At 40.3% G+C, this 17678-nt stretch overlaps 1 protein-coding gene across 1 annotated transcript; it reads right to left on the bottom strand.

Moving 5' to 3' along the window:
• Window positions 1-9551: 9551 nt before the first annotated feature.
• On the bottom strand, window positions 9552-14042 carry LOC143421130 (putative ferric-chelate reductase 1). The gene is made up of 5 exons (XM_076890251.1): window positions 13942-14042; window positions 13278-13336; window positions 12763-12900; window positions 11787-11818; window positions 9552-11701 (listed from the first exon to the last, which is right to left on the bottom strand). Exons 1-5 carry the CDS (start codon window positions 14001-14003, stop codon window positions 11612-11614), a joined length of 381 nt encoding a protein of 126 aa, XP_076746366.1. The 5' UTR covers window positions 14004-14042; the 3' UTR covers window positions 9552-11611.
• Between the last annotated feature and the right edge of the window lie 3636 nt (window positions 14043-17678).

Here is a 17678-nt window from a genome sequence, read left to right as displayed (position 1 = left end):
TTCATGCCATCTGAACTGTGGTGTAATTATGAGGTCACAGGGGGACGTGAATTTATTCACAAAGTTGATAGAGAGTTTGGGTCATAACTCAAAGACGCAATGATGCAGTCAAATCATTTGGAATTAAATATCTCTGTCAGTGCGCCCCAGGGTGGCTGTGGCTACAATGTAGCTGCCATCACCAGTGTGTGAATGGGTGGATGACTGGATGTGTAAAGTGCTTTGGGGTCCTTAGGGACTAGTAAAGCGCTATGCAAATACAGGCCATTTACCATCTGTAAATTACAAGATTTAGAGGGTTCTGACATCACAGTCATCTTTCTGACATTGACATCCAGTCTCTCTGTTGTGATGTCAAATATCAAAGCCAGATTCGTCTCTCTGTTGTGATGTCAGATATCAATGCCAGATTCATCTCTCTGTTGTGATGTCAAATATCAATGCCAGATTCGTCTCTCTGTTGTGATGTCAAATATTAATGCCAGATTCGTCTCTCTGTTGTGATGTCAGATATCAATGCCAGATTCGTCTCTCTGTTGTGATGTCAGATATCAATGCCAGATTCGTCTCTCTGTTGTGATGTCAAATATTAATGCCAGATTCGTCTCTCTGTTGAACAGTATCCGGGTTTACACCAGCCCACCAGATTTCTTATTTGTGTTGCCCTGTAGTAATCCTGTAGGCAAGGGATGCCTAATCCTCCTTTATCTTTGGGAAGCTGAAGTGTTTTGAGCTTAACTCTTGGCTTTTTACCCGCCCATATAAATCTTGAGAGGGTCCTATCCCACTCTACAAAGTATCTATCAGGGTTTTCTATAGAAACAGACTGGAATAAGTTTAATATCTTTGGGAGCATATTCATTTTTATGATGTCCACTCTAGAAGAAATGCTTAGATAGACCATCTGCTAATATTTAGCATGATATCTTTTTTAAGTAGGGGGTAGTTGATTTCTTCCAAGCTAGTTATATCCATTGATAAGTTTATGCCCAGATATTTGATAGTTCTTTTGTCCCAGCTTAGTTTGTATTTGTTGAGCAGATTCTGGGGAGGGCTATAAAAGCTACTAAGAACTTGTGTTTTTTGTATATTCAATTTATATCCCGAGTATAGCCCATACTCCTTTAACACTGACATGAGCTCCATAAGTGATTCGGTAGGTTTTGATAAGTAAACCAAAATGTCATCTGCAAACAAGGCCAATTTCTGCTCACTTCCAGTGATATTAATCCCTTTTATGTTACCATTCTGCCTAATCCTTTCAGCCAATGGCTCTATAAAAATAGCAAATAAGAGTGGACTCAGTGGGCATCCTTGTCTTGTGGACCTTTCAAGCTTGAAAGCATCTGAAAGTTCACCGTTAATCTTTACTTTTGCAGTTGGGCTATTATACAAGGCCCTCAATATAGTGATGATGGACCCATTAAACCCATGGATCTTTTTTTAAAATATGAAAAAAATGTAACTTTTTCCTTCCGTCATACTTCAGAAATATAATACATTAATTTTTTGAACATTTTAAAACATTTAAGTTTGCTCGTTGTATTTATAAGATCCTACATTGACGTGCTCCACAATCATTGGTCAGTCATGTTAAAATCCATTATCAGTGGAAAACAAACCTGATCCTCTACTAGAGGCGATTGTGCAATACCTTTTAGACATAACACTCAGCAAACAGTTATTATTAGTTAAAGTCAGTGAGATTTGGAGTGATACATGACACATGACGGAATAAGACACGCAGACTTAGCATGACGAGCCGACGAGGAACATGTACACTGTGAATACATACAGAGGGAAAAGGGGACAGGAGATAAGACATGGACATAACTAAGCACAAGCAGAACATGATGGCTGGGGGGGAAACACACGTGACAGAAGGAATGGGTCACAAGGGAAAAACATGGAAACGAGACGGGAGAAAAGGACATTACTGAAATACATGAAGGGCCAGGGCTGGGACAGCCAACCAGTCACAGACAAAGAGCCACATCATACACCTGGGCGCACATGAACATCACCCATCCCTTCCTCTGTCCTGCGTTCAGTTTAGGGTATCGAACTCAGGACCCTAGCCTCATCAGGCCGGGGACTTTGTGTGGAGTCTGGATGTTCTCTCGAGCTTCCTCCCACAGTCTAGGGACATGCAGTTAGTGGGGGTCTTCTCGCCCCGTTCACATTCACACAGAGATGAATTGAAGATCACCTTGTGGTTAGTGCCTTCTATTCGATGTACAGACTGAATAATAACACCTTCTAATTAGTTCTGTCTCCTATTGGTGCTCTTCTACGAGTGATCAGTGCTTGATGGCTTACTAAGCTTAACTTTTTTTCACAACATTGATAACAAACACACACAGAACAACAACAACATATGTTATCTAAAAAAAACTTGATTGGACCAAAGTTTTGATGTTCATCCTACATGTTTATTGAGATTGTCTAATGTCTGCGACGGTATCTTCTCCCACGTCTGCGGACACCCGAGGCCTTGTGGGGTCTCTTGTGTCTGCGAACGGGGCGAGAAGACCTCGCATGTCTGCGTCTATACCTGCGTCGTGGCATTGTCCAAAACGGCGGTACCTGCTCCACGTCACGGGTTCTATTTATGGACTCACCTGGCAACTTTAGTGATGTCACTGCTGATGTTGTCACTGTTGGTGTGACCTCATGACTCATTCATGCCATCTGAACTGTGGTGTAATTATGAGGTCACAGGGGGACGTGAATTTATTCACAAAGTTGATAGAGAGTTTGGGTCATAACTCAAAGACGCAATGATGCAGTCAAATCATTTGGAATTAAATATCTCTGTCAGTGCGCCCCAGGGTGGCTGTGGCTACAATGTAGCTGCCATCACCAGTGTGTGAATGGGTGGATGACTGGATGTGTAAAGTGCTTTGGGGTCCTTAGGGACTAGTAAAGCGCTATGCAAATACAGGCCATTTACCATCTGTAAATTACAAGATTTAGAGGGTTCTGACATCACAGTCATCTTTCTGACATTGACATCCAGTCTCTCTGTTGTGATGTCAAATATTAATGCCAGATTCATCTCTCTGTTGTGATGTCAGATATTAATGCCAGATTCATCTCTCTGTTGTGATGTCAGATATCATTGCCAGATTCGTCTCTCTGTTGTGATGTCAGATATTAATGCCAGATTCATCTCTCTGTTGTGATGTCAAATATCATTGCCAGATTCGTCTCTCTGTTGTGATGTCAGATATTAATGCCAGATTCGTCTCTCTGTTGTGATGTCAGATATTAATGCCAGATTCATCTCTCTGTTGTGATGTCAGATATTAATGCAAGATTCGTCTCTCTGTTGTGATGTCAGATATTAATGCCAGATTCATCTCTCTGTTGTGATGTCAGATATTAATGCCAGATTCATCTCTCTGTTGTGATGTCAGATATTAATGCCAGATTCGTCTCTCTGTTGTGATGTCAGATATTAATGCCAGATTCATCTCTCTGTTGTGATGTCAAATATCATTGCCAGATTCGTCTCTCTGTTGTGATGTCAGATATTAATGCCAGATTCATCTCTCTGTTGTGATGTCAAATATCATTGCCAGATTCGTCTCTCTGTTGTGATGTCAGATATTAATGCCAGATTCGTCTCTCTGTTGTGATGTCAGATATCAATGCCAGATTCGTCTCTCTGTTGTGATGTCAGATATCAATGCCAGATTCGTCTCTCTGTTGTGATGTCAGATATCAATGCCAGATTCGTCTCTCTGTTGTGATGTCAGATATCAATGCCAGATTCGTCTCTCTGTTGTGATGTCAGATATCAATGCCAGATTCGTCTCTCTGTTGAACAGTATCCGGGTTTACACCAGCCCACCAGATTTCTTATTTGTGTTGCCCTGTAGTAACCCTTTAGGCAAGGGATGCCTAATCCTCCTTTATCTTTGGGAAGCTGAAGTGTTTTGAACTTAACTCTTGGCTTTTTACCCGCCCATATAAATCTTGAGAGGGTCCTATCCCACTCTACAAAGTATCTATCAGGGTTTTCTATAGAAACAGACTGGAATAAGTTTAATATCTTTGGGAGCATATTCATTTTTATGATGTCCACTCTAGAAGAAATGCTTAGATAGACCATCTGCTAATATTTAGCATGATATCTTTTTTAAGTAGGGGGTAGTTGATTTCTTCCAAGCTAGTTATATCCATTGATAAGTTTATGCCCAGATATTTGATAGTTCTTTTGTCCCAGCTTAGTTTGTATTTGTTGAGCAGATTCTGGGGAGGGCTATAAAAGCTACTAAGAACTTGTGTTTTTTGTATATTCAATTTATATCCCGAGTATAGCCCATACTCCTTTAACACTGACATGAGCTCCATAAGTGATTCGGTAGGTTTTGATAAGTAAACCAAAATGTCATCTGCAAACAAGGCCAATTTCTGCTCACTTCCAGTGATATTAATCCCTTTTATTTTACCATTCTGCCTAATCCTTTCAGCCAATGGCTCTATAAAAATAGCAAATAAGAGTGGACTCAGTGGGCATCCTTGTCTTGTGGACCTTTCAAGCTTGAAAGCATCTGAAAGTTCACCGTTAATCTTTACTTTTGCAGTTGGGCTATTATACAAGGCCCTCAATATAGTGATGATGGACCCATTAAACCCATGGATTTTTTTTTTAAATATGAAAAAAATGTAACTTTTTCCTTCCGTCATACTTCAGAAATATAATACATTAATTTTTTGAACATTTTAAAACATTTAAGTTTGCTCGTTGTATTTATAAGATCCTACATTGACGTGCTCCACAATCATTGGTCAGTCATGTTAAAATCCATTATCAGTGGAAAACAAACCTGATCCTCTACTAGAGGCGATTGTGCAATACCTTTTAGACATAACACTCAGCAAACAGTTATTATTAGTTAAAGTCAGTGAGATTTGGAGTGATACATGACACATGACGGAATAAGACACGCAGACTTAGCATGACGAACCGACGAGGAACACGTACACTGTGAATACATACAGAGGGAAAAGGGGACAGGAGATAAGACATGGACATAACTAAGCACAAACAGAACATGATGGCTGGGGGGGAAAACACACGTGACCAATAATAGTAGACCTGTGCCACATTTGTCCAGCTAGGCAACACATATTTCTGCATAAGAGATACATGAGACACCCTTTAAATAAGCAAATTTCATGTTTAAAACATGGAAATGCAGCCAAAATGGACCATACAATGGCCTCAGTGAACACATCAGCACATAAGTAGAGATAAGGAAACTCAATCACATTAGATATTAATATTACTATGAGTAAATTATATATATTATATATTCTGTTATATGGTTTAAAGAATACAATGTGATAATCACACAGGAGAACGCTGTTTCCAGTTATACAAATTTATTTTATTTCACTATTAAAGAAACCAATTATGTAAATAAAAGCTCACCACAAGAACATCTCCCAACCCAGTCTTACAAAGTTGCAGTTACAATAAAAAATGGGTAGGGAACATGAACTGTTGGTGAGCTAAAAAACAATCCTGGTGCTGATGCTTGTCATTGAACGTTTTGGACAGAGCTCTTGATTGAAATGCCTACCGTTGTGTGTAGGCATTTCGGTCCAGATGTTATGGAGTTCAGTTCAGCTAAGATGTATTTCTAAAGCACCGGATCGCAAAAATAGCCGCTTCTCGGCTGTTTATATTGTAAGGTAAAGACCATACAATATAAGAGAGAAAACCCCCCAACAATCAGATGATCCCCTGTGAGCAAACCCTTGATGACAGTGTCTGTGAAGGTTATCAGTCATCAAGGCCATAGTAGTCTAAGGAGCTTGGAAAGAAAAGCGCCTGGACTTCTTTAAGTTAAAGAAGTCCAGGCGCTTTTCTCCAAGCTCCTTAGACTTGGTGACGGTGGGAAAGAAAAACTCCCTTTTAACAGGAAGAAACTTTCGGCAGAACCAGGCTCAGTGAGGGGCGGCCATCTGCCTCGACCGGTTGGGGGGGGGGCACAGCTGTTATAACCCCTGACGCAGCATAGCTTCTAATTCTGAAAGATACGTAGATACCTTAAACCTGCACTCTATGCAGGACACCAAGCGATGACACGACTTGCAGTACTATAGGAGTCTATGCAGAAACAGTTTTCTCTCTTGAATCTCTGTAATTTTTTTGCTACTGAGTGTCTGGGTGCAGTCACTCATTTTGGGCCAATTAAATCAAATGAACTTCCATTGTCTAAGTTATAGCCCTATTGAACCTGCGTTAACCAGCTTTAATAGGGAGGGCCAAAGTCGTAGTTGTGCTAAATTTCCTCGAATTCTCCTCGGAGATTTTCGAGTAGCTTCCTTTGTTCTTGAAAGTTCTTTTCCATTTGTCTCATCGCTTCCCGTCCATTCCACATCTTTTTGGTAAGGTCACTAACCGTATTTTCTAAGGCCTTATTTTGTTGTTTGAGTATGTCAACTTGGACATCGTAGTTGTTTATCAGATTGTTATGTTCTTCCTGTGAAACTTTGGGAGTCTGAGCTTGGGTTTGCAACGCCCTGTCTTCTGTTTTCAAGGCTTCCTGTAAATCATACTGATTTTTCTTGACCTCTTCAAGCTCTCTTTTCATTTCCTCAAATTCATGGCACAACAACTCCTTTTCTCTGTTGGTCACTTCAAAATCATGTTCGGAGTCTTTCTCAGTGGCTTTGGAGATCCGTGATTCTCCTTTCACACCCTCATCGTGTGGTTTCAGTTCTTTTTGAGAATCACCACTCCTTTTGGAAAGCTCCTGGAGGTCCTGTTCAAGAAGTTCGTTATGCCGCCTCAATATGTCAATTTCATGTGCAAAGCATTGGAGTTCCAGGGTCTGTCTGAGCTGTTCACTGTCCGTTGTTTTGTTTTCCTCATTCATGATCCTTTTTCTTTCTTCACTCTCTTGTAACTCTTTAAAGGCTGTGTTTGCCTGATGGAGCTCAGTTTTAACAGCCTGTATTTCCTGTTGCATGTCATCTTTTTCCTTTTCAAAGTCCCTTTTCAGCTCACACATGCGTTTTACCGTCACATCATTTTCCTCTCTTAAAGACTGGTTGTCCTTTTCCATGTCTCCCACTTTTATAACCAAGCCTGTCTTGCTGCTTTGCAACTCTCTGATTTCTGCCTCCATTTCCTGCATCACCTCTTTCTGTTGCTGGATCTCTTTGGTTTTGGAGCTGTTTAAATCCTTTAGAATTTGGTTCCAATATTCCAGCTCTTGAATTTTGAAGTGAATTGTTTCATTCTCTAGTTGCAGGTCTCTTTTCCTCTTGTTTTTAGAGAACCCACTTCGTTTGAAGAGAACTTCAATGTTTTTTTGGAGAATCTTGTTCTCATTTATGAGCTCTCTTTTTTGCTCCTTAAGGTCGGCGTTCTCGACTTTAAGGTCACGTATGGTAGAGTTTTGTTGTTTGAGAGTTTTATTCTCATTTTTCAGCTCTTTGATTTGCTGTTTAAGTTTTTCGTTCTCGGCTCTCATGTTGCATACAACAGGATTTGACAGACTCATATTTCAAATTGAAGTTGATGCTAAATCTCTGTACCAACTAAAAGATTTTTTAAAAATACCGTCGACTGTGTCAGAAACGCAAGTTTCCAGTAGTTTCCTGCCTAGTGAATTCTTCCACTCTCTTTGAAAGACTGACAAGAGTGAGAACCTCTCCCCTATTTATAGGTTTTCGTGTGCTGATGTCATAAAGAAGACCAGAGATCAAAGGGATTCTGGTGAAACGTCACTGTGTCTGGTCTGGGCAGTTCTGAATTGAATAATAACAAAATGACGGGGGGCGTGTCTGGTAGCCATGTGAAGACGTGTTGTACAGGGCTCCTCAATGGACTAACTTGTTTCATAATTCCATTGCTCCAAAACTAACGAACTTTTAACAACAGTACGATAACACGCCCGTGTGCTGCTCTGAGGCACTTTTTACATCGTCAAGGCTACGGTGTATGACATATGAGCAAAACTAGATCGGGGAAAGAGCAGGCCGCAAAAGCCTCGGACCTGTCACGGTTGTTAAAGAGTGGACTCAGGCGCGGAGCTCAGAAATAATGACAGTGCATTTATTTACAGTGCAGCAATGTGACAACAGCTCAAATGTGCAACAATGGTGATAGTGCGTCCCTCCTTCCGTGTAAGCCCGTGCGTGGTAGTGAGTAGGGGTGGGTTTTTATAATCGATTCATTGATTAAGATCGATTATGGCTTGGATAACGTAAAATCGATTAATTAAAATCCTGAATCGATTTTTTTAATATAAATTTATTTTGCCCGAAATGCCAGAATCTCTGGTGACATCTCACAAAATTTCAAGAACCACCAAACAGCTAAGACAGTAAATGAGAGCAGGAACACGGATTCTGCACAAAGACTTAAACACACAGCACGACCCGCGGATCAGAATCATTTAGATGTCGCCTTTCTCACCCGACGGCACGGACACGGTCGGGGCTGAAAGCCGACAGCTCACTGATTCTGATCTGTCGGCGGGTCCGCGCTTTGTGTTCACGCCCTTTATGCGCTGATTCTAAAGCTGTTAGTTTGATCTCTTTCCAAACAATATTGACCGAACCAGCAGCAAAAGAAGATTCACATAAACATCGTCATGAATTCACTCTGACTTTTACTGTTTTGCTTCCACCGCGATGCACAGCTCTCTCTCTCTGTCTCTCTCTCGCCCTCTCTCTCTCTCTGTCTCTCTCTCGCCCTCTCTCTCTCTCTGTCTCTCTCGCCCTCTCTCTCTCTCTCTGTGTACTTCAAGAACAGTTTCCCTTTCTTCATTATTCGCTTGCTTGTTATGCACAAGTCTACCGTTGTTTACAGCGCTGTCGGCCGCTGTTTTTTTCCCTTTTACATTCTTCCGAAAAGAAAACCTCATTTCTGCTGTTCAATACTGAACAAATTTAAACTTTTTAAAATTATTCAAAATGCAAAACGCTTAACCGTGTCTCTAATAAAACCTCTGTAACTTCAGAGGTAATGTTCATATGTTGATTAATGGTTTTCTTTCGTTTTTGATGTACTGCAGAATATTTTTATAAAATCCCAGGCCAGGAAAACCACCTTCATGTTTTTCTGTGTTTTATCTTCAGCTACTTTGACACAAAGGCATCTGCTGTGATGCTTACACCTTTGATAAAGTCTTGCGTGTGTCAGCTTCCTTTTTATTGATACAAAAATATGTAAATGTACTGATCTGAATTATAATATTTCTGACTGTCAAAATTTCCCAGATTTAAATCGAATCGAATCGAATTAAATCGAATCGTGGATCGAATCGATTCGGGACCTTGTGAATCGGAATTGAATCGATTCTAGAAATCAGTGACGATACCCAGCCCTAGTAGTGAGTGCCCGTCTCTCCTCCAAGTGCTTCCTTAGTGTCCGTAAATCCTCCGTCAATCCCTGGGTGAACACACACACACACACACACACACACACACACACACACACACACACACACTGGCAGGTCGACCGGTCAGGGCGCCGTCAGATCCTGACAGGACCATGCTGAGGACAGACCGGAGGCACCACCCCATGACATGAGTGAGATTATGAGAGCTATTGCTAGCTCTGAAAAGACGATATTGGACCGTATCGATTCAAGCACGAAAGATTTATTATTCCAGAGGTTGGGACATATTTTTTCTGCACCTGCATTTTGGTACCTGAATGGCAAGCTCGCAAAGTCATCTGCTCTTCGTTTTATAAGCTGGAATGTTAAAGGTATAAATAATCCGGTTAAACGCACAAGGGCTTTTACTCATTTAAAATCATTGAGATCCGATGTTGTATATCTGCAGGAAACACACCTCCGATCAAGTGAACAAATTCAACTAATTAAACTGTTTCTCTGCTTGTCTGCATTGCCACAAATTGTTCTATTTGGTGATGTATCATAGAACTGTACTATATAGTGTATGTACGTTTCTGTGTTTGCTAGTAACTACCATCAACCTAAGGTCTCAGCTAATTTATCTTTGCAGAGATGTTCATTTGATTGTAACAGCAGTAGGAAAGAGCAGTAACAAGAGTAGGACAGCTAAGCTAATTATGGCTAAACATTTGGAATTTAATGAAAGCAAAAATTGACCTTGCAAAGATGGATAGGTTTATTTAGAAAGTCAGCTATTTACATTTAGTGTTCGTCCCAAGTAGGAGATTTTGAATTGAGTCTAAATTGACCGCAAATTTACTTACATCAAAACTTACAAATTTACATCAAAACTTCTGAAGATGCAGGTCTCTGTGCAGCGGCTGAAGTCTGTGGTGTAGAGGGTGAAGAGGAAGGGGGAGAGGATGGTCCCTTATGGTGCTCCTGTGTTGCTGATTACCTTGTCAGACACACAATGTGGAAGACGCACATATTGTGGTCTTCCTGTCAGGTAATCAACAATCCAGGACACTAGAGAAGCATCCCCCTGCATCGCTGTTAGCTTATCACCAAGCACTGGAAAAGTAAAAAGAAAAACATGAACCTCACAGTGCTCGCCGGCTGGTCCGGGTGGATGTAGACACGATTGAGCAGATAGATGATGGCGTCCTGTGAGACGGGGCTGGTAAGCAAATTGAATGGGATCCTGATGTGGTCTGACAATGGGTGAGATCTGGTCCAGGATGAGCCTTTCCAGGGTCTTCATGATGTGGGAGGTCAGTGTCACAGGCCTGTAATCCTGGGGGCCGCTGGGACGTGGCGTCTTTGGTACAGGGACGAGGCTTGATGTCTTCCACAGCACTGGGACCCTCTTCAGACTCAGCATGAACAGTTTATGGAAGACTCCACAAAACTGGGGGGCACAGGCCTTGAGGGGACTCACTCCATCTGGTCCAGCAGACTTGCCTGAGTGGAGTTTCTTCATTTGCATCTGAACCTGGTAAGCATTTAACACTACTACACTGACATACACAATTTTCAATTTAATGAAGTTAAAAATTTGTTGTCTTATTGTCAGTTGTTATTGACAGCAAGATTATTAGAAATATATGAAAAAATGTACATTAAATGGGAAGTTCAGGAGCTGAATCAATGACAGTTTTTTTTTTTCAAATGAAAGTGACAAAGGTGCAGATTCATACATAGATGCTGTCATATTAACAGATGTTAATGTGTGAAAAGGGCTTTAACCCTCCCATTATGATGTGGGTCGAGTTGACCTGATTTAAAAATGTAAAAGGAAAAATTGTTAAAAGTACTTTTTAATACAAAATTGCTGTTTGGCTTAAAAAATGTAACCAGCTTGTAAAATGAAACTGGTTTACCTGGCAGCCAGAGTGGAGGCTAAAGGCGACTGAAACTACTTCTTTCTTTGCAACTGTGAGACATATTATACACACACACACACACACGACAGTAATGCTTGGCCCAGTGAAATTGAATGCTGATTGAAAGTACACCTTAATTATCAACTAAAAGCAAAAGAGAAAAAAAACATAAGTAATATTTTTTAAAGACATTACTGAGAAACTTTCCAGGATTCGCCAACTGATGGATCAGTGGGTCTGAATTTCCAGTGCAGTCTCTCATCAAGTATGTTAAAATTGATGATAAAATTCAACAAAACTACAGGGAAACACTCTGGAAGATTCTGCTGCTGCTCATTTTTCTCCAATTCCAACCAGAAGTGCCACCAAAAAGCAAAGGTTTCCCAGAAGGTACACAGCGATCAGGCAACTGTCACCTTTGACCTGACAAAAAAAGTAAAATTATATTAGAAATACTCCATCTCGTGGCAATCAGTGATTGCTTGCTTTTATATTTCTTTCAGCTTACCAATGCTGATTCCATTTGATCAGCAGTATCATCTGAAACCCAGAGCAAAGAACAGTGAAATATTGCAGGGCACATTAACTGAAGTGAACTAAAGCAGTCAGCTATGTTTTTAATCATTTTATTTATACAGGTTGAGTTATGATATTAGTTTTAAGCTTTAACAGAAGAAGAACAATTTGAAATCAATTTAAATAAAATTGAGTCGAGTAGAGTAGTTGTGGTGATTGGAAAAAAAACAAAAAAACAACAACTTTCAGAACGATAACAATGTGCTGGAAGCTCTATGTAAACATTTAGCATGTCAAGTTGCCATTGGTCATGGAAAGTGTGTGCGGCACGGGGGGGTAAAACATTTTTTAAAAATCACCAAACATTAACCAGTTTTTGTAGACACAAAGAGGTTGTGATCATATTTTTTTTTAATAATTTGTGTGACTGAGCCACACATTGAGCCACAGCATTGTCAAACTACACGTGTCCAAAATTGGATAGTCTCAGTTGAGACATTTCAATGCAAGTTCTCTCTGATAACATTAGGTTGGTGGTGCATGAGCTGAGCCTTCGTGTATAGTATTCCCAGAGTATTTTCATGCATTTAATAAATCGAAAGATAAAGATTCCTTTGTCGCTGTACTTCAGCACAGTTAAAGTGTAACAGCTTTTGTTCCAGCAGACTACCATTGAGACATTCTTACGCGTTTTCACTCATCAATTCATAAATACCAATATTTGATGCTGCTGTGTTATACACAGAAAATCTTGTGATACAGTGCTGTTTATTTTACCCATCCAACCACATTCTGAGGTGTACAGGGGTTATACTCTTCGCTCAGTCAGCTAAATGCTGCTGAACTGATCAGGTGGCTCTTCACCGTGCAAATGGACTGTTGGGTCTAGATTGGTTTTTGTCATTAAAGTGTATATGGGTAGTGATGATTTTTTCCTTCATCACTGAAATGCAAAAGAAAAGGCTTACCTCTGTGTTTAACTACCCAATCATGGACCTCCAAAATGATGATGAAGAGAACTTCCCAGGCAAAGAAGCCACCCATCACTTTCAATAGCCACCCATCATCACTGTCAATCCTGTCCAGGCCTGTAAATATGGCTGCCACTGTGTGACACAAAGAAGCAGGCATTTTAAGACGAGCAGCATGGGTGACAGTGTGTCTGCTATTGAAAATGTTAGCATATCCTGTACATAGCTTGTACTCACTACAGCCTGTACATACTTGTAGTTATAGAATATTCACAACATACTTCATACCGTGTACATTATAACATAATAGACCCATTTCTGTAATATACTTACATATCTATATTATTGCTAATATATATTGTAATATATCTATATCACTAAGCACTTCTGGATGGATGCAAACTGCATTTCGTTGCCCTGTACCTGTGCATGTGCAATGACAATAAAGTTGAATTCTATTCTATTCTATTCATATATGCAAGATGGTAGAATGAAGTAAAACACAAGCTTACCAGCTATAGATTTTATTACCACCGCATTTAAAAAATGTGTCCAGTTGAACAGATACCTCCTATCAAAGAAAAGAGAAGAACTATAAAATCATCAGCTTCTGAAGTTCTTGTCTAAGATTTCTCCTGCATCCAATTTATGAAAACAAGTATCATTACTGAACATACAATTTTACTAAATCTATATTTCACTTAAAAAATATTTCATTTACTGAGTCTGGCCTCCAAAGCTACAACCAGGCTATATTTATTAAAAGCACCATTATTACTAAGAGGAAGGAATAACTTTCACGAGTCATGTGCAAATTAGTTTCCTACTTGGTGTTTCAGTGTGAAAGTGTGCTCTGATAAAGCACATGCAGGCTACACTTTGCAAAAGTTTGAAATTTTAAAAACTTTTATGGCTGAAGTATGAATACAACTCTTAGGGTTATCAAATAACTTTATAACCTCACTTTGCCGAGTGAGCAGTGCATTTAGTCATTAAGCATGTACTGCCCCATTCCTTTGGTTTATCGTGTTTTCAAAATTTGTTAAATAATTGTAGAGAAAAAAAAAGTGAGGCCATTTTTAATTTTTTTTTTAAATAATATTTGAACAGAGTATTCTTAAATGTGTATAGGCATGATATAGTATATTAATTAAACACACACAGATGGATACATACAGGTGATGTTGTGGTCCGCAGCGCAGCAAGGCCCCGATAGGCTGGATGAGTGAGAGGATCATAACCAGGCACCCCAACACTGGATGTGCTCCCTGGATACCAAACACATTAACAGTGCTAATCATGGGGCATAAATATCAGTCTGAGAGCTGAAACACACAACTAAAGAGTGCTTAATGAATATCAAGAGAAAAGAAAAAAAAAACACTTTGAAGGGGTATATTAATCTTGCCTGTGGATGCAACTTGCAGACTGGAGGAGATAAGACATGGACATAACTAAGCACAAGCAGAACATGATGGCTGGGGGGGAAACACACGTGACAGAAGGAATGGGTCACAAGGGAAAAACATGGAAACGAGACGGGAGAAAAGGACATTACTGAAATACATGAAGGGCCAGGGCTGGGACAGCCAACCAGTCACAGACAAAGAGCCACATCATACACCTGGGCACACATGAACATCACCCATCCCTTCCTCTGTCCTGCGTTCAGTTTAGGGTATCGAACTCAGGACCCTAGCCTCATCAGGCCGGGGTCTTTGTGTGGAGTCTGGATGTTCTCTCGAGCTTCCTCCCACAGTCTAGGGACATGCAGTTAGTGGGGGTCTTCTCGCCCCGTTCACATTCACACAGAGATGAATTGAAGATCACCTTGTGGTTAGTGCCTTCTATTCGATGTACAGACTGAATAATAACACCTTCTAATTAGTTCTGTCTCCTATTGGTGCTCTTCTACGAGTGATCAGTGCTTGATGGCTTACTAAGCTTAACTTTTTTCCACAACATTGATAACAAACACACACAGAACAACAACAACATATGTTATCTAAAAAAAACTTGATTGGACCAAAGTTTTGATGTTCATCCTACATGTTTATTGAGATTGTCTAATGTCTGCGACGGTATCTTCTCCCACGTCTGCGGACACCCGAGGCCTTGTGGGGTCTCTTGTGTCTGTGAACGCGGCGAGAAGACCTCGCATGTCTGCGTCTATACCTGCGTCGTGGCATTGTCCAAAACGGCGGTACCTGCTCCACGTCACGGGTTCTATTTATGGACTCACCTGGCAACTTTAGTGATGTCACTGCTGATGTTGTCACTGTTGGTGTGACCTCATGACTCATTCATGCCATCTGAACTGTGGTGTAATTATGAGGTCACAGGGGGACGTGAATTTATTCACAAAGTTGATAGAGAGTTTGGGTCATAACTCAAAGACGCAATGATGCAGTCAAATCATTTGGAATTAAATATCTCTGTCAGTGCGCCCCAGGGTGGCTGTGGCTACAATGTAGCTGCCATCACCAGTGTGTGAATGGGTGGATGACTGGATGTGTAAAGTGCTTTGGGGTCCTTAGGGACTAGTAAAGCGCTATGCAAATACAGGCCATTTACCATCTGTAAATTACAAGATTTAGAGGGTTCTGACATCACAGTCATCTTTCTGACATTGACATCCAGTCTCTCTGTTGTGATGTCAAATATCAATGCCAGATTCATCTCTCTGTTGTGATGTCAAATATCAATGCCAGATTCGTCTCTCTGTTGTGATGTCAAATATTAATGCCAGATTCGTCTCTCTGTTGTGATGTCAGATATTAATGCCAGATTCGTCTCTCTGTTGTGATGTCAGATATCAATGCCAGATTCGTCTCTCTGTTGTGATGTCAGATATTACTGCCAGATTCGTCTCTCTGTTGTGATGTCAAATATCAATGCCAGATTCGTCTCTCTGTTGTGATGTCAGATATCAATGCCAGATTCGTCTCTCTGTTGTGATGTCAAATATCAATGCCAGATTCGTCTCTCTGTTGTGATGTCAGATATTAATGCCAGATTCGTCTCTCTGTTGTGATGTCAGATATCAATGCCAGATTCGCCTCTCTGTTGTGATGTCAGATATCAATGCCAGATTCGTCTCTCTGTTGTGATGTCAGATATCAATGCCAGATTCGCCTCTCTGTTGTGATGTCAGATATCAATGCCAGATTCGCCTCTCTGTTGTGATGTCAGATATCAATGCCAGATTCGTCTCTCTGTTGTGATGTCAGATATCAATGCCAGATTCGTCTCTCTGTTGTGATGTCAGATATCAATGCCAGATTCGTCTCTCTGTTGTGATGTCAAATATCAATGCCAGATTCGTCTCTCTGTTGTGATGTCAGATATCAATGCCAGATTCGTCTCTCTGTTGTGATGTCAAATATCAATGAAAGATTCGTGTCTCTGTTGTGATGTCAAATATCAATGCCAGATTCGTCTCTCTGTTGTGATGTCAAATATTAATGCCAGATTCGTCTCTCTGTTGTGATGTCAAATATCAATGAAAGATTCGTGTCTCTGTTGTGATGTCAAATATTAATGCCAGATTCGTCTCTCTGTTGAACAGTATCCGGGTTTACACCAGCCCACCAGATTTCTTATTTGTGTTGCCCTGTAGTAATCCTGTAGGCAAGGGATGCCTAATCCTCCTTTATCTTTGGGAAGCTGAAGTGTTTTGAACTTAACTCTTGGCTTTTTACCCGCCCATATAAATCTTGAGAGGGTCCTATCCCACTCTACAAAGTATCTATCAGGGTTTTCTATAGAAACAGACTGGAATAAGTTTAATATCTTTGGGAGCATATTCATTTTTATGATGTCCACTCTAGAAGAAATGCTTAGATAGACCATCTGCTAATATTTAGCATGATATCTTTTTTAAGTAGGGGGTAGTTGATTTCTTCCAAGCTAGTTATATCCATTGATAAGTTTATGCCCAGATATTTGATAGTTCTTTTGTCCCAGCTTAGTTTGTATTTGTTGAGCAGATTCTGGGGAGGGCTATAAAAGCTACTAAGAACTTGTGTTTTTTGTATATTCAATTTATATCCCGAGTATAGCCCATACTCCTTTAACACTGACATGAGCTCCATAAGTGATTCGGTAGGTTTTGATAAGTAAACCAAAATGTCATCTGCAAACAAGGCCAATTTCTGCTCACTTCCAGTGATATTAATCCCTTTTATGTTACCATTCTGCCTAATCCTTTCAGCCAATGGCTCTATAAAAATAGCAAATAAGAGTGGACTCAGTGGGCATCCTTGTCTTGTGGACCTTTCAAGCTTGAAAGCATCTGAAAGTTCACCGTTAATCTTTACTTTTGCAGTTGGGCTATTATACAAGGCCCTCAATATAGTGATGATGGACCCATTAAACCCATGGATCTTTTTTTAAAATATGAAAAAAATGTAACTTTTTCCTTCCGTCATACTTCAGAAATATAATACATTAATTTTTTGAACATTTTAAAACATTTAAGTTTGCTCGTTGTATTTATAAGATCCTACATTGACGTGCTCCACAATCATTGGTCAGTCATGTTAAAATCCATTATCAGTGGAAAACAAACCTGATCCTCTACTAGAGGCGATTGTGCAATACCTTTTAGACATAACACTCAGCAAACAGTTATTATTAGTTAAAGTCAGTGAGATTTGGAGTGATACATGACACATGACGGAATAAGACACGCAGACTTAGCATGACGAGCCGACGAGGAACATGTACACTGTGAATACATACAGAGGGAAAAGGGGACAGGAGATAAGACATGGACATAACTAAGCACAAGCAGAACATGATGGCTGGGGGGGAAACACACGTGACAGAAGGAATGGGTCACAAGGGAAAAACATGGAAACGAGACGGGAGAAAAGGACATTACTGAAATACATGAAGGGCCAGGGCTGGGA

Source organism: Maylandia zebra, linkage group LG11, assembly GCF_041146795.1.
Source record: "Maylandia zebra isolate NMK-2024a linkage group LG11, Mzebra_GT3a, whole genome shotgun sequence".
Lineage (NCBI taxonomy): Eukaryota > Metazoa > Chordata > Actinopteri > Cichliformes > Cichlidae > Maylandia > Maylandia zebra.
This window is presented reverse-complemented; position numbering and strand designations above follow the sequence as displayed.